This window comes from Rhinolophus sinicus, chromosome 10 (genome assembly GCF_057876585.1).
Source record: "Rhinolophus sinicus isolate RSI-liver-muscle chromosome 10, RSI-T2T, whole genome shotgun sequence".
NCBI lineage: Eukaryota > Metazoa > Chordata > Mammalia > Chiroptera > Rhinolophidae > Rhinolophus > Rhinolophus sinicus.
The window spans coordinates 7,295,169-7,312,903 of record NC_142510.1 but is presented as its reverse complement, the minus strand read 5'-3'; the positions used below and the strand labels follow the sequence as shown (position 1 = coordinate 7,312,903).

The 17,735-nt window shown below is 48.5% G+C and overlaps 1 protein-coding gene across 4 annotated transcripts in view; it reads left to right on the top strand.

Annotated features, from left to right (window-relative positions):
* SNX29 (sorting nexin 29) overlaps positions 1-17,735 on the top strand; it is a 426,403-nt gene that overhangs the window by 96,326 nt on the left and 312,342 nt on the right. For all 4 annotated transcript variants that reach the window (XM_074322948.2, XM_019715145.3, XM_088801234.1 and 1 more), the window contains 2 exons: positions 1,965-2,028; positions 4,172-4,300. In XM_074322948.2, the coding sequence (XP_074179049.2) occupies positions 1,965-2,028; positions 4,172-4,300 (193 nt within the window). The remainder of the gene's footprint in view (positions 1-1,964; positions 2,029-4,171; positions 4,301-17,735) is intronic.

Here is a 17,735-nt window from a genome sequence, read left to right as displayed (position 1 = left end):
TGTGTTTTTCCTCCAGATAGAAGCATGGCGGGCACATTTTCTTCATCAGGCGCTGCTCACATGTCATCTCCTCAGAGAGGCCTTCCCAGTGAAATGGCATCACTGCCTACCGTCAGTCTCTCTCACCTCACCTCACATTGGTTTTCCTCCTGGCGCTCCCATCACCCTGAGTGTTACGTGCTTGTTTGTTTGAGCGTCTCCCCTGCTAGAGAGGAGGCAGCTGAGCAGGCGAGGCTTCGGTCTGTTTTGTTCCTTCCTCACCCACGGTGCCAAGAGCAGTGCCTGTACCTCGTAGCTGCTCAGTGAATATGGGTCGACTCGGTGATTTTTGAATCTTTCTTAGTGAAGCCTTGGTGACATCACGAGGGGGATACCTGAGCCATATACCCCCTCACAGGCACCTTGGGAGGCCCCGTTTCTCCGCAGTTTTCACACCTTCGAAAGTACAATGGGGAAGCCAGGTGAAGACCTCTTAGGTATGTCCTCACCTTGCCGATGTGTCTGCTGTGGGTTCGACAAGGCAGAGGAGGGTCTATTGTTTGTCACTCCTCATCCGAACACAGGGGCTTCTAGTGCCCGACCTGCAGGCTGGGGAGGAGCCCCCATAATTTGTTTCTTCCCCATGACACCTGGGATGTGGGCGTTTGTCTCCACCCTTGCCATCTGAGCACAGCATGGGGTCCGTCACCCCATTTCTCCCTCAGGGTCTTTGGCAGGCCTCTGTCCTTGAGCATCTGAGTATGAGGGGGCGACACCCACCTATTTATCTCTGCCTTCTTCCTCCCCCATTTACTCCTTCTTTCCTTCTTTGCAGTTTATTTAGACCCCAATAGAATGGGACAGTGACATGCATTTCTTAGGTGTAAAGGGTTAAGTGAGATAGTGCCAGCAAGGTCTTTGAACAGAGCTTGTCAAGTGTAAGTGTTCAAATTTTTGCTAAAAGGAAGAAACCAACAAACCAGACCTCTTTCCAAAAGACGATTTGAAGCAGCATATTAAAACATTTAAAAAACAATAAAGTGAGGCCAGTTAGAGGTAAGTTGGCACAGGTTGGTAAGGAGGTACAGGTTGGTGAAGGAGATCAGAGGGAGGGCTGGGGCATGTCAGGGTTGCCCCATGGCCGCAGAAATCACCAGGTGCGTAATTCTGGCTGGGAGCTTCCTAGCAACCCTCCCAAGAGGGAAATATACTTTATAGGGCTCGTGGGTGGTGGGTGGGGGGAGGAAACACAACCCCAAACAACTGGCTCTCCAGGAGAAATTCCAGGTTCCTGGTCTTGAGATCTGAGGGATAACAGTGAGTGGTGTCTTCAGTATGTGGATGGAGGGTGACAGCAGCTGTTTGATGTGGCAGGAAACCTGAGTGGTTATGTACTTTAAAGGTGTGGTTTCCTGTGGATGAATGCGTCCCTGCAGAACAGGTGCTCAGAAGGGTAGCCCCTGTGGGTGATTAGGGACTGTGTATGGGAGCGGGGCACCCCCTTTCGAGTGTCGCCTGTGTACTAGCTATAGAAGTCTGTGCGGGAAAACCTGACGTCTTAGTAAACTTGGGGAGGCATTTCTATGTCGGTATGGGCCCAAATGTCACTTGCTGTGCTTCTGTCTGACCGTGGAGAAACAGCTACACGGGGAATTGGTAATTGTTCAAACCAGATGTTGTCCAGGGGCAGAGACTTGGAGAAGCACTTAGGAATCACACACCTGTTCTTTCCGTAGCAGCCGAGTGCATTCGCCACGGCAGCACCTCCACGTTTTGGCCCGTCCTGCCCTGTCCTGTTTTGTGTGGCTAAGCAGAGCGAGCAGCTGAGTCCACCAGATAACACAGGCCGTACAGGAATTATTTTTTGAAAGGGAAAGGGAACTTGTGTAGACAAGTCATTCTGAATAGTGCGGAACGGAGGTTGGTGAGAGGACGGTGTCCCAGGTGAGACCTGCGATTCACGTGCCTTTGCTTTCTTCCCTCAGATGAGCTGCGACAGGCCATCGTGGCCATGATGAACCGGAAGGAGGAGATGGAGGAGGAGAACAGGTAGGTCAGCGCCAGGCTGCAGGCGCCGGGCGCAGTCTCGGCCCCCCACCGTCTCCCTCGGGCACAGAGCGAATATCACACAGGAAGGCCATCTTGCTTTAGGGGCAAAATTGTGACCAGGGGTTTCTTATTTTTCGTCTGGGAAGTACCACTGTAGTGTACATGTTGTCACCTGACTGTTAACAAGGAATGAAAACCTGACAGGTACAGCACCACCTCAGAGAAAACGAAAAATGTGGTAAAGCAGTCTTTTTTAAACTTTTTTTTTTTTGAAATGGCCTTTATTGAGATGTAATTCACATAGCGCACAATTCCGTGGTGTTTAATATATTCCCATCTGTGTGCAGGAGTCATCACCACAAGTTGAGAACATTTTATTCACATAAAAAGAAACCCCATACTGTTTAGCTGTCAGCCTCTGACCCGCTAAAGAGGTCTTTTGAGTAACCTTTAATTTAAGGCCTATGGACCATGTTCCAGGCACATGAATACTTATCTTAAAGTTTTCTCAAATACGGGATACAAGGGGAAAGATGGTATTTGAGTTTTTTTACTTCCTTAAAAGCTCCATTGCAGACATGGAGAGGGCAAAAGGTTTTGTCTTTTATTCCCCGTGGAAACCGATGCTTGATACCCGGCTGGTATCAGCTGTGTCGCTACCAGCTGGCTGCCTGCATGGGAGCTGCCCGGCTGCCTGCATGGGAGCTGCCTGGCTGCCAGGACCTTGTCTTGGCTGCAGGGTGGTCACTGGAGGGATATGGCTGTAGTTACCTGCTAAGCTTCTGCAAGTGTGATTCGGATGCCTCTGGGGGGGCGAGGGGTGGTTCGTGTGCACGTGTGTGTACATACGTGTGTGTGAGTGTATGTTCACGTTGCCCTCTTATTCTTTTACTCAGAGCAGGCATTAAGCAATCATGGTGACATGTAACCCTGATCCTCCTTTTTAGACCTTATTTGGGGCCCCGCTTGACTAGCTTCTCTCTCCTCCTTTCTGGAAGCGTACAAGCAAACAAACATGATTTCTAAAACAAGGATCTGTAGAAAGCACAATTTTCCAACTGAAACTTTCAACAAAGTGCTTGTCGGCACCGCAGGGTGGCTTTTCCTTGCCCTCGCTGGAGCTGTTATTTTGGAAGAAGCCATAGGTTTTGTTTTACCTCGTAAGGAACAATAGTCATTGTCTGTTCATGTCTTCTGCCTAGAGAAAGAAGGAAATCATACCATGCCTGCGTCGGGGTGTCCCAGGCCCCGAGAGGGGAGTTTTCTCAGAACTCGCAAGGAATACAGGTCGTGGAGAGTTTGGTGGACAGTGGGGGTAGGGAGATCAGACACTTGCTTATCTTCTGATGTCACATGGCAAGTGTCCTCTAGATTTGGGAGGTAGATGCACCAAAGTCAGTAAGTGGTTTCTGGGAACAGTCATTTAAGGTCCAGTGAAGTAAATGGTCAGCAGAACCATGTTTGGCTCACTTCTAGATGGTAACTTGTGGTTATTTCTGCAGGAGCTGCTGTCTTCTGTGCTATTTAAGACCAAGGACAACAGCTAGGCAAGTTGACATGTTTTGGAGGGTTAACAAGCTCCAGATACAACATAAAACACGAAAAATGCAACATCAATCTGCATAGCTCTATAAAACACGATATATACTTGATTAACCTGGAGATAGCAAAGGACTAGGGTTACAGTGTGTTCTGTGGGTAGACATGGAAATGAAAGTAGACAGCTGTCAGATACCCTGAGCCTGTATTCTATGTTTGTGGCTCTGATTATTCTTTGGGCCTGTCCTGATGTCCTTTCCTTTGTGAAACCTCTTCTCCAGGATGGTTGTGACAAATGGTCTCAGTGTAAGGTGAGCTGTCTGTAAAGGGGCTGCCTGGGATTCGCTCAACTCATTGTTTTCCCTTGGTTTAAGCTGCCCACAGGCTCTGAGGGACACGGATTCTAATTCTTACCCTGAGGCCCTTGAGCCCAGTTCGGCGTCTCCTTAAATCAGTTTGTATGAGATAGACTTGAATTATGGTTTATGCAGCGTCTTGTGGAAAATGAATGAATTAGGACTTGACTTAGGTCAATAGCTGTTTCCTGGGCTTGATGCGCTCTGTCTGGATTCAGCATCTGAATAGATGGGCTCCCCTCTTCCAGATCACTGCGGAACCTGCTGGACGGGGAGATGGAGCACTCGGCTGCCCTCCGGCAGGAGGTCGACACCTTGAAAAGGAAGGTGGCTGAGCAGGAGGAGAGGCACGTCATGAAGATCCAGGCGCTGGCAAGGTAAGGAGGGCAGCGGCTCCGCGAGGTGGGCATGGGAGGCCTTGGAGCCCAAGCACGCCGTTCACCAGCACTTCTTAATTAAAAAAAAGAAAAAGACAGACAGTGACTAATGGAAGTAAAATGTATGCATTTGAAATTGTAATCCAGAGTTAAGTATTGAATCAATAGTGAGTAATATGTATGCACGTGGTTCAGAATACAGAAGGTACAGATGGTTAAGGTCTGCTGGCCCCAGCCACCCAGTTGGCCCTAGAGGTGGGCCATGTCACTGATTCCAGAGCTGCTGCCCACATACACAGGCAGATATGGGTACACGTACTTCTGCTCATTTCCCTCCCCTCCTCCCTCTCCCCTTTTCTTCCTTATGCACAGTGGGGGCGTGTCACACCCCCCCCCCCCCCCCCCGGCTTTATGTCGCAGAGATTGTTCTGGATCCGTGTACATGGGGCTGCCTGCATCTTGAATGGCTCATGATATCTCATTGTCTCACTGCACCAGAGTTCACCTGGCCAGTACGCCAACAGTCAGCCATTGAGATGGTTTCTAGTCTTTTGCTACTTCCAGTAATGCCACCGTGAATATTCTCTGCATTTGTCATTTTGTTCCTATATGACTGTATTTGTTAGAAAAATTCCTGGACGTGGAATTACAAGGTCAAAAATGCTGTGCTTTTTCTCAGTTGGATAGAGGTCATCAACTTGCCCTCCATGGAGGCTGAGCCAATGTACTTTCTGCATCTGCTGGAGAGGCCCCGGTGGCATAGCTGTGCCCACAGGGGGCGCTCCAGCCTGGCTGGCAGAATAGTCTTCACTTGCATTTCCCTAATTAAGAGCATGGTCGAGCCTATTTTTATTTAAGCGCTATTTTATTTCTTTTTTTCTTTGTTTATATCTTTATTAAAGAAAACTGTAAAGTGAACTCCCCGAAAATCCCAACTCCCATAAAAACATGCATTTTTCCAGAATTTGTTCACATGCAAACATATTTTTATGTACTACTCTTACTATCATCTACGGTCTGTCGTTTCTTAGTCGGCCTCCCTCCTCTGCTTAAGCTTCATGTGAACCATTTCTCGATGCCCTGATGTGGCATTTCATTGAGTTCATGTACCATGTTAAAATAACCACTTCCAGCCACGGGATATTTGAGCTGTGCCAGTTTTATCCCCATTTTAGTTACACAGTATATTGGTGGTTCTTTAAAAGCACTTTAAAATAAGACCAGGAGAGACGTATGTCTGGTGGACGTGCGACGGACTCCAGAGTTAAGTAATTTCATAGCAGCAGCATTTATTGTCCCTGTGCTGTCATGATGTGAGTGGCATTGATGTGATTGTCACATGGATATAATTGAAACTCGGCATTGTGATCCCATATTTAACTTTAATTTGAACTTCTTTCTTTACATTTGAAAGTGACATCTCAAGAGCATCAGAGGCAGTTAGATGACTATGATAAATAGAGTAATCAGGGCCTAATTTGGCATTTTATCAACTCGACCACCATTTTACCTGGCCAGGCTAGGGGTCTGGGGTTTCATGGTGTTTGTTCACCGTAAAAGCTGCAGTCTGAAGAGACTCTGGTTCTGAATCATCAAAGAAAGACAGACTTACATTCCCTGCCTTTTTTGGGTTGTGTTAGGAGTCAGCTTAGCCTTGAGTCACTGCTCCATTGCTTGAAGAGTGTGTGTTTGTGGGTGAATTGCTTAACTTCTGCAAGTGTGCGTTTCCTCGTTTATAAAATGGAGAGGCTCACCTTATCCACGTGAGGGCCCGAATGAGGAGGAGTGTGTGTGAAAGAACGTAAGGTGCTGGCCACGAGCTCGATATTCTAAGTGTATTTTACAGTAAGTGTCTTTTAGTATGTGCGAATTCTTGGGAAAATTCTAGCCTATGAATGGAATAGAAAAAAATTTCTTCACCGAGCAATTTTATAATCTGAAGTCTCCTCATTTAAACAGTGGGTAGCGGAGAGTTTAACGTGTCTGAAAGGTTGCCATTTGCTGGTAGAAGGAGCATGTGTACACTAGGCAAACACTTCAGGAAAAAACAGGAAGAAATCAGATGGAGAGGCGAGACGTGTAAGTTTTGAAAAAGTCAACTGCTGACATGTTGCAGACAGAGTTCACCTCTGCCAACTGTCAGAACTCTCTTCTTGCTACAGAAGGAGCAGGTGTCAGTCATCAGCTGGTCAGTGTGGTCACTTGTTCCTTGGGGGCTCTAGGGCCCAGGCAGGGCAGGGCAGCGAGATTGGAAGCCAGGCCCATGTGTGTGCATGGGGGCCACCCTGTTCTCAGGTCCACGTGTGTTCAGGTGGCAGGTATCGCAATGCATGCGATTTAGCCTAGCGTTTGGTGGCCTGGATTCTGGCATTGGACCATGGCCCTACTGCTTATTTGTTGTATGACCTTGAGCAAGTTAATTTTTCTGTCTCTGTTTCCTTAGTTATAAAATGAGGAAAAGAAAATTCTCTGCTTCATAGGGTGGTTGCGTGATAAAATGAGACCATATGTCGGCTCAATAAATGTGCTTCATAAATGCTCAATAAATGTTAACTACCATTATCATTTTTCTTTATTATAATAGTTATATTACTAAGAAACCTTGCCTAATCTAAAGTTATATTTTAACTGCAGTGGTGCAGAAAAAAATTAAGTGCTAGGCTATTTCAGACTCAAAAGAGTGAAATTATTTTTGCTATAAGTATTCCAAGAGTGTGTTTGCGTGTATGATGAGTGTTTTACTGGCTCTGAGTATATGAGTAGATGCTAGTTGCCAAACTGAAACATCCCTGAACACATTCAGCATTTTATTACACATTTCCTTTTGCTCAAAATTAATGGCTTTCCTTTCGTGCTATCATGGCTTAGCCAAGAACAAGGTCATACAGCCAGCCCAGTGCTTGTGCGGCCCCAAGCAGCTGCTTCTCCCTGAGGCAGAGGCGTTATAATCAGTAGCAGTTCAGGGTGGGTAAGTCTCATTCTCTAAAGAATTGATTGATTGACTTATTTCCCAGTGAATTCACGAAAGTCAAGCTATGAGACAGGTGTTCACAGGAAGAAGACACACATTGACGCAAGATGTACCTTTGAGAGAAGCAGGTGAACAGGGTTGTTGGATTATTGAGGAGACATTTTCTGTTTCTGCTCGTTGTATTAACTACCTCTTGCTGTGTAACAAATTATCTCCAAACCTGGCATCTTAAAACAAACTTTTATGATCCTCCACAATTTCTGTGAGTTAGGAATCTGGTAGTGGCTCAGCTGGGTGGTTCTGGCTCAGAGTCTCTCCTCAGGTTGCAGGCAAGCTGTTGGCCAGAGCCATGGTCATCTGAAGGCTTGGTGGGGCTGGTGGGGCCACTTTCAGGCTCACTCGTGTGGCTCTTGGCAGGAGGCTTCAGTTCCCTGCCATGTGGACCTCTCACAGCACAGCAGGTAGCTTCCCGGAGTGAGGAACCGAAGAGCCAGAGAACACACCCAACATGGAATCCACAGTGTCTTTTATAACCTAATCTCAGAAGTGAGACATGATTGCTTCCGCTCTGTTCTGTTGTCACACAGATCAACCCTAATTCAGTGTGGGAGGGGTCTGCACATGAGCATGAATGTCAAGAGGTGGGGATCGTTGGGGGCCATCTTGGAGGCTGCCGACCATGCCCACCAGCATTCTGTTCCCCTGGGGCAAACACTACTCCCGTCTTACATGGTGGGCTCTCCCTCACTCCCATTCTGCTCATGTGGTTTGGTGTGAGGACCCTACCATTGCCCACCCTGGGCTCTAGGGCAGAGCAGATCACCCAGGCCTGGACAGTCAGCTTCTTCCATCCCTTGGCCACCATGATTGGGTCACAGAAGGCATGTGGCCAAGCTGATCTGACAAGAGCTGGTTGTAGCGTTCTTGGGAGGAGGAGATGCAAGGCAGGAGATGTTGGCCGCTGTCTTTGCTACTGTGTGGGAAGATCCTGACCCCATGTGGCAGCAACACAGTGAGAAGTGGAAGCAGAGAGAAACCCACAGGTCCTCACGATATCATTCAGCTCCTCCTGGGTCCGGTCTTTTCTGAAGCTAATTTTCCGCGGGACATTTTAGTTATGTGAGCTGATAAATTCCTTTTGTCTCGTGAGCTGGTTTGTGGCTGGTCTTTTCTCAGTTACAATCCTGAGTCCTGACTAACCAGGCTTCCTAGTTTGGATGTTAGGGGACTGGGGCAAGTTGTGTTTTCTCTCTGCTCCCTCAACAATCAGCCAGCTGGGTCCATGTGATTCCCCAAGGCTGTGAAGATGGCGTCTTGAGGGGAAGCTGCTGGCTTGTTCCACAGAGCACTGCTCAAGCCGTGCCTTCCTGTCTCGCGTGTCGGGACAAGTCTTACTCTAACTCTTGTGTCACAACTTTTCTCTCTGGTTGAGGGACTCTGGTGTACTAACAACATGTGGTTGTTAGTTGTGTGACCACAGCCATTCCCTGTACCTTTCTGAGCTTCTGGTTTTTCATCTGCTTAGAAAATTGAAAGGAGGAGGTGGTGTGGGGCCCCCTGCTACCGCACGTGAGGTGACCTTAAGTGGGATGCTGTGTGTGTCATGGTCACTGCCGTCTCGGAAGGGCTGTGTCTTATCTAGGGAAGCAGCATGGTGAGCCTGTCTCTTAGTGACTCTTCAGATCTCAGTGTCCTGGTCCGTAAACTTGGGCGTAATAATCTTAACTAATATCGATATGCTTTGGGCAGTAGAAACCCAAACCAAATGAGCTTGGGTCAACGGGGGAATTTTGTGTTGCTGTAACTAACTGGTCACTTTCTTCAGATGTGGTCCAGTGAGGCCCGTGCCCTTTCTGCCCTGCTCTGTGTCCTCTCTGTGTTAGCGTCCCTTCTCAGGCAAGGCCTCGTGCAGGATCCAAAGGGAAGAGACGCTCCCTCCTGATGTCTACACGTAACATTTAGGACGGCGATTCACTGGGCATGTCGTGGCCAGGAGGGAGCAGAAGGTTGCGATGGCAGCTTCACCAGGTCCTCCGGGGAGGCTCTGTCTGGGCAGATGAGTCACGTCTGTTGTGCTTCCTCATAGGATCGTGGGGAAGGTTCATGAGCTGATGCCCCTGGAGCAGTCGGCGCAGCTCCAGGCCCATCGTAAACATTCAGTGCGTGTTCCCTGCTGTCTTCTTCTTAGCTGGCGCCTGGCACGTGGGTGGTGAGGGATGCTGCGGGCAGGCCAGAGTTGTGTCTCCCTCTCCTATCCCAGCTCCCCCTGCAACGAGCATCTTGGAATCTTTCGCCCCTGACCTTCATTTGACCTTCACCTCCTCCTGTTGGTATTTTTCCAGCCCTGCCTGTCCAGCATGCGTCCCTTTGTTTATTTGTCCCTGATGGGCTGCTGAGCAGTGACCTGCTGTGACAGTGTCCTGTGTGTGCCATAGAACCGTTCTGCACGATTGTAAGGGAAGGCTAGACCCCCGGCCTCCCATCACGCCATCCAGCCCCTCTGGGAGAACCTCACTGGCTTTGAAATCTCCGTTTCTGCCCTAAGGCTCAGTCTCTGCCTTTTTACTTTGGCCTTTGTTTTTAAATTATCGGAGAAACATGAAGACTATGCCTTTTGTGAAAAAGGACAGTAAATTTCTTCAATGTCCATCTAAAGACATTGATTGTGTTTTTTATCACAAGAGGTCAGAGTTGAGAAAGGCAAACATGAGAGATACTGGCTTGAAATCTGAGCCTGTCCTGGGGAAGGGACGGCCTTTGGAAGCAAGAGCCTGGTTCTTTTCATTGCCAACTTCCCAGGGATAATACGTGCTCTGACACGGAACGCCAATGGCTTTCATCTTGTTGCTAACTCCGGGTGTGGCTGCTTGGCGTTCTGGGTTGAGCGGGGATTCCGGGGTTTCTTCTGGGTTCAGCAGGAAGCATTGCTGTTATTGATTAGCAATGCCTGCTGTGGCCGTGGGCAAGGGAAGTGGTGGCAAGTATGCTAAGAATCTACCATTCATGCTGGTGGAGCAGTGGACACTGCTTGAGAAAGTCCCAAAGCCAAGATGGCAGTGTCGTACATGAGACCGAGAAAGGGAGAGTTCGTCATCCTGTTATGAAGTCCCCACTGCTCCCTTCTGTCTGGTAAAAGAAACGTGCTCCGGAGGAATATCTAAAGCCCACTGTGCAAAGCAAAATGAAACTTTGCTCTCAGGTTTGGCAGATACCAGAAATAAGGCCCGGTTTTTGTGAGTGCGTCTTTTGAAAAATTAACGTTCACTCTATTGTCTGATTCAAAAAGCCCATGTTTCTTGCCTGAGTTGGGGAGTAACAGCTGCTGTCGTGGACACTGTATTTTTCTAAAAGTCACCCCCCACCTCCATTTCTCCAACATTGGGGGACCAGCCTTGGCTTGATTTCTTTTTTTTTCCCCCCCCTTCCCCTTAGTTGGTGGTTGGGGTTGAACTCTGTCAAGCACCAAACTTCAGCCTGACTTGTCTAATCCGGTCAAGATGATTCCATTTCCTTCTATAGGGACTGGTTCAGGTGACCATGGCTTGAGCCAACGAGGTGCGGTGATTGGACTTGGTTCAGGAAATGGGCACACGATGTAGTTCTGGCCACGGAGACGTGGTTGGAGGTTTGCTGGGACTTTGGAGGGAGACGGTGCCTTGGTTGTGGGTGTCTGGGGGTCTCCCTTCTTCTGGGCCGTGTGCTGTGAGGGTGGAAAGGCTGGACCTTTTCACCACTTGAGGGAGAAAGCCTTAGGGAGAGGCTTATGCTACAGCTTGGAATGGAGTGGGGAGGTGAGGGAATTGGGTCTTATAACGTCAGTGGGCCGCTGCAGGAACTTGCCCTTGAAGCCCGATTTTCCACTTAAGTGGGCCAGTGAATCCCCTTTGCTGTTTATGCCAGTTTGTGTGGCATTTTCTGCTTCTTGCTACAGAAGGCCTGGACTTTCAGGACAGCTGGTGTCCCTGGGCCTTCATAAATGCTGCTAACTTCCCTTCGCCATGTGATGGCCCTTAGACTTTGCCGTCCACTAGTCACCAGGGGAACTTGACAAGTACCATTGCAGCTGGAAGGCAGTACTGTTCCCCAGTGAGAATCATTGCGGCCGTTCTTGTCCCAATGTTTTCCTTTTCAGCACCATTTGCAAATGCATCATCAGAATTTTGTATTCAAGGGCCTTCCGGTCCCTTTTTGGTGGCTTCACTCTGGAATCTGTGGCCAGGGCTGGAACCCTGACCGCACTGAATGACCCACTGAGCTCCTGCTCCGTGTCGTCTCCTTGGGCACGAAGCTTCCTGCCCCAGCTTGCTGGCTCTCTCACTTGGCTGAGTCTCGTCAGCTGACTGAGTTGTGCCCTTCGTCATTCTCTAGCACGTCCTTGTCAGCGGCTGGCAGGTCCTAATGACTTATCCCATTGCGGCCAAGGAGCGCTGAGTGCATGGGGAGGGACCGGGAAGCGGACACGACCCCCATGTCAGCTCAGGAGACAGGTGGCTTAGGAGGACCTGCTTTCCTGAAGTCGAAAGCTACCGGAATCCAGCGAAGGACGCGTGGCTAGTTAGTACTCGTTTGTGGACTCGCTCATCAGACATCTAGTCTGTGTTACACGTAGCCAGTCAGAGAGGAACAAGATGCAGCGGACTCTGACCTCTAGCTGCTGGCTCATCCCTCTAGGAGGGATGATGTATAAACAGAGATTGTGACCTTTGGCTGACAATTCCTTATGCTCCGGCTGAGTCGGCCACGTGAGAAGGAGGTGCAGTGTCACGGGGTGGGCCGGCCGTGGCGTTGAACGCTGCTTCTGCAGGCCAGGCCCGAGGGTTAGGTGAGTGGGGCGGGAGCACCTCGGCTGCAGACTTCAGGGAGGCACTTACTCTGAGGGTCACGCAAGTGCTTCTGCCACTTCCAGCGGTGTGATTTCAGATGGTCATTTTATCCCTGTGCTTCTCATCTAGAAAACTGGGATAATAATAGTCTCTCCCTCATAGGTCCTGTGCAAGAGCTGAGGCATGAAAAGTGCTAAGCACAGTGAGTGTCCTGGTAAGTACTTAGTAAAAGCCAGCCACAATGGCGATTATTACTGGTTTTGTGGAAGTAAATTATTCCTCCATTCAAGGCTGTAAAGAGTCATTTTCTGGAGTTCATCTGGCCTGCTGTTGCTCAGACGTAACTAACTTTCTAACAAAGAAATCTCTGGGTTGAAGAGCTAAATGCCTTGCTTAGTCTCTGCTATACATTACAGTCACCAGGGGAGCTTTTAAAACTCTGTCCAGGCCGCCCTCCCAACCAATGAAGTCGGTATCTGTGGCGGTGAGAGCCTCGCCGCTCAGGTAGTTCCATTGTGCAGCCGAGGTTGACAAGTGGTGGTTCAGAGCAGGGCCTCATGCACCCGGGGGATCATGGTAGACTTCGGGCTCGGTTTCAGCAGGTCTGGGGGGTGCCTGGTAGGTATTTCTGACCAGCTCCCGGGTGATGCTGATGCTGCTGGTTCCTAGACCCCACCTGGAGTCGCAAGGGCTCAAGCAGTGTGCTGGTAATGATCTGAAAGGGCATTCAATTATCTGGGATCCCCAGGCCTCGGAGGTGAAGGCACCTGCGATTTTTATGTCAGGACCGAGTTGAGAGTTAGTTTCTTTTTGTTGGTTTGTTTGAAAAATACTAAGTATGCTATGACCCACTGTAAGAGCTAGTACTATTATAATAGCATTTGTAATTTTTGCTTTCGATTTTATTTTTAAGTGAGCTATACACAGCACGTCAGCTTGCTCTGGGTGGACTTTAGGGGATCTGCATGTGAGCTTTTCACATGAGCCTATAGTCCAGCAACTTGTCACCCGACACCAAGCTGACTGCTTTCAAGAGAAGGGGCGTGCAGTGGGGCTCTCCGACAGAAGTTTGCATGACTAGCCAGCTTGAGATTTCTTGACGAAGCTCTTGTTTCCAAGCTTTAAACAATTAAGTTGTAAAAACAACATAACCCGAAGTGGAGAAAAGAGCCCCAAATTGCACAACCCTAGCATGACAATTATTTCCACTCTTAGTTCATTTTCTTTCCGTAGTTACACCACCACGCGTGTGTACGTGCAATCTTTATTTTCTTTATTTTTTTTTTTAACATTTTCTTGTATTTCTATGTAGATTTCAAATTATGTCTAAATAGAAATCCCCCCCACACCCCTCTCCTCGCCAGGGAAGGACAGAAAAGTTTGAATAAGGAAATCACCTGGATACAATTACTTTTAATGTGTTTTATTTATTATTTGTGAGGCATTTTATCCCAGTTTATGTGTATATTCATTTTACATGATTTATATCTTTCTGCATCTATAAGTTGATGGCCCGCTTTGAAGAGCAGTTAATCTCACATCATAAACGTTTTCTCTTGTCATCCACTTGTATGGATGTCACCTCGGCCGTGTGGAATTCTGTGTTCGGATATGTCCTTGTTTCTCACACCATTTTCTTAAACATTCCTCCCCACTCCTCCCCTCCCCCACTTTTAGCAGCAGTATTTCCATGAACATATCTTTTTAGTAAAGCTCTTCTTTTGTTTATTTGGTTTTTTAAAATAAATCATTTTCTGAATCTAGATTCCTAGAAGTGGAGTTCCCGTGTTAGACGGAACGAGGGTCTGTAAAAGCCCTTGATTCAAACTGCCCAAATCCTTGCCAAGAAAGCGGTCTAACTCGATACCTCCGCAGCGGTCTGTGGAGAACCTGCCTTGGTGTCATTTTTAATGGCCGTATAGCACACCACAGCTTATGGCGTGGTTTCCACGCGGGTTAGTGTTTGGGTTGCTTCTGGTTTTGGAGATTGTAGACAAGGGCTGAGATGCTCCCCTAGTGTCTGTAGGTCGTTTTCCCTCTGTCAGATTCATTCCTCAGTGTTCCCAGGAATGGGATCACAGGGCAAAGGACATGCGTGTTTTAGTGGCACAAGTTATGGGCTGTTCTGGCCCGAGGGTGAGGCTGGAGGACCCGCCCCCTAGAGCTTGAGCCGGTTCCATCATCGTCCTGCTTTTTGTGACCTTGGCATGAATGATTTCGCAGCTGATTTTTCTTTTGGGAGTAGAGATGTGGGAATTCACACAGGTAGGAGAATGGAAATGCCAAACGTGTTACCGTCTGAACTTAAAATTATGGAAGCACCTCCTCAAACACCACGGACAGTGGAGAGTCATATCAGTTCCTTCACAAGCCTTCCAGAATTCTGTGACCAGTGGAAGTTGCCTAGATGTTTGTCCCTATGAAAATGGTGGGCAGGAACAGATAGGGCCTCGTGGCGTCTCTTACAGTGAGGCACACAAGCGAGAAAACCACGCGCTTGTTTATTTTCTCGAATGCTTCCAGAATCCAATCGAAGACTCAGGTTTTGTTGACGAACTAAAATTTTTAGGGAGTAAGCAGCAGAGTATATTTGTACGAACATCTGCATTTGGAAGCACGTGCCCACGTTGAGTGGTTAAGCATCAGAGCCATTAGTAGTTGGTGCCAGATGTTCTCCCCAAAATGTGCACCAAACACGGACTTCGGCGGTTCATCAAGTTGCGAAAAATAGGCAGCTGCTCAGGGAAGAGGGAGAGGAGGCTGCGTCTGAAACGTTCCTGTAGCCCATCACTTCCCCCATCAAAGCACGGAAACGGGAGGAGATAAAAAAATCATCAAAACCAATAACTGATAGAACCCTCATTAAAAGGTGGCGATAATTACCCACGGGGGAGGGAAATGCGCTTACCAGTCATTAAAGCTCCGTTTGCTGTCTTTTTAAATGAGAGGCAGGTAGAGAAGTCTGGAGGAGTAAATAAGAAGAAAAGAATTTTGAGGGATGACAGAAGTCCAGGAAGGAGAAAAGTTGGGAGAGAGATGGTGCTCCTAAGTGCATGTCAGGGTTTGTGTCACTTGAGAGAAACGGTGGAAAGTGACAGCTGGTCCCAGCTGATCCCAGCGCCGGAGCCTGTTGTTTCATTGAACGCCCTGGCTTCCCCTCTTTGCCTTGGGAGAGGCAAACTTTGTAACCTGGTTATTTGTAGAAAATAATTTTTCACATCTTCCCTTTCTGGCATGGTTCACAAGGTGGCAATTTCCATGTCACTGAACATGAAGCCCGGGTCTTAAATATAGCCAGCTGTGAATACCCTGCAGGCGTGACAGTGGCAGTGACATCACTGCCAAGTAACTTCTTGTTATTTTGGAGCTGGGGAGGGACCAACAGGAAACTCAGTGGAGGGGAGATATTCTTGGCAGCTGCAGTAATGCGGTTTAAAGTGAGACCACGGTCCAGTCTAGTGATTCTGGAAGTTGCCAGAGTTTTTGTTCACTGAGCAAACACAAGGTCACCGAGTTCGTCCTGGGTGCCAAACCCCCACAATGCACAGGTGTGTGAGACGCTCAACCTACTGTCCCACGGCACCAACTGCCAAACAGTAATCACATAAACGTTTTATTTTCAGCAGCGGAAATGTTTCTTCAAATACAGTCTTACTGGGAAGCTCCAAGTGTAACCTTACTGAGAGCTGAGCTGCGCAGTTTGAAGCAGAAAGTGGGGCTCCAGGAACCCCGCCCTGAGCTACAGAGCCCCCTGTTCTGAGCTACAGAACCACCCGGAAACGGCAATTTACAAATGTCTGTCTAGGGTGGAAGTGGTTTTCCTCTGAGTCCAGTTCTCTCTCGCTTCTGGTAGCGGGGAGTGAGGGGATGTTACGGCTGAACTCAATCCACAGAGAGTCTCCTCCACGTTTCTTCTCCATCTTGGGAGGCTGTTTCCTTTCCCAAGTTGGTTTTACTGGGAATGAAGTGAACTGCCTCCTATTAGATCTTGTATTTCTTCGCATTCACTCGTTTGTTTGTCAGATTTCACAGTGCGATCTCTCTCCTTCCCTGCATTATCAGTCTCCCCTGTTTTTCTCTACTTCTTTTTTTCATAGCGTCTGTCATCTTCTGATACGTTACTTACTATGTTCACTATTGCTTCCTTTTTCTCTTATGGTGGAAGCCTCCTGAGGGCAGGGGCGTTTGTCTGTGTTCGCTGGTAAATCTTATCTCAGAGGGCCTGCACACGGCCTGGTAGCGATAGAACTGAGACATTTGTTGAATGAACGAATGAGTATTTGTCAGTTACTTGTCCGTTGTTGCTCTGCTGTGTTTGACTTACGTTTCTAGGGTCCTTTCATGGTGTAAGATGCCTGCGGGCGCCTCAGCCATCACAGCTGCGTTCTGGGCAGCAGGAAGGATGAAGCAGGGGAGGCACAAAGCGTGTGTGCCTGTTCCTTTTAGGGAGGTTGCCGGCAAGTCCTGAGGACAGAGTCTCTTACAGCTCAGTGGCCTCAGCTTACTCTGCCAGGGATGCGCCTTTTGGTTTTTTTTTTCTTTGGTTTTTAAATTTTTTATTGGGGAATATTGGGGAACAGTGTGTTTCTCCAGGGCCCATCAGCTCCAAGTCGTCCTTCGGTCTAGTTGTGGAGGGTGCAGCTCAGCTCCAAGTCCAGTTGCCGTTTTCAAGCTTTAGTTGTAGGGGGCGCAGCCCACCATCCCATGCGGGAATTGAACCGGCAACCTTGCTGTTGAGAGCTGGTGCTCTAACCAACTGAACCATCTGGCCGCCCCTCCAGTAGCTCAGCTCTTGCTCGTCTTCACTCTAGTTGTGGAGGGCGCAGCTCACTGGCCCATGTGGTAATCGAACCGGCAACCCTGTTGTTCAGAGCTCACGCTCTAACCAACTGAGCCATCCAGCTGCCGTCACACCTTTTGTTTTTTGAGTAGGGCACATTGTCACCCCAAATAAAACAGAAGAAGGGGAGATCAGGTATTGTGGAGGGCGAGCAGTGGTCCACGCTCCATGCCTTGCACATAGGAGACTCTCATTAGAAAAGCTCACTTCTTTTGTTAGCGGGAGTGACCACATAGCTGACGGTCTCTTCTGTGGTCGTCGCTGTGTCAGATCGCCCCTGGCGTGATTAACAGAATGGCTTTTGAGTCAGAAAGACTTTGGCTCAAATCCCTGTGTGAAGCACTGGCTACGAGCTGTGTGGACTTGGGCAAGTGTCTTGACATCTGTGAATCTTAATTTTTAAAAATCGATAAAATGGGGATAATATAGGCCCTCCTCATGGATGAGGGTAAAGGTAAAATGCCTGAGGCGTAGGAAGTGAATAAACGGGGGCTGTTATGTCATCCCGTGATCTTTGTCACTGTCAGTCATGTCATTTGTAGGTACCAGGGATGCAAAGATGACAAAGACGTGTGTTCTAGAAGCTCCCAGGAGGGCGTTCCAGGCAGAGAGAACAGCTTGTGCAAAGGGAGAGGCAGGAGCCAGGATAAGTGTTAGGGAAGCGGCAGGTAGCTCCTGATGGGGTCCAGGGTGTGTTTGGGAGAATGACTAGGAAGGTTCTGGAAGAGTGATGTGGGGACAGATTCCAAAGGCTCCAGTGAGGAGTTTGGCCCTGGTCTGTGGACGCTGGGGAGCGAGCAA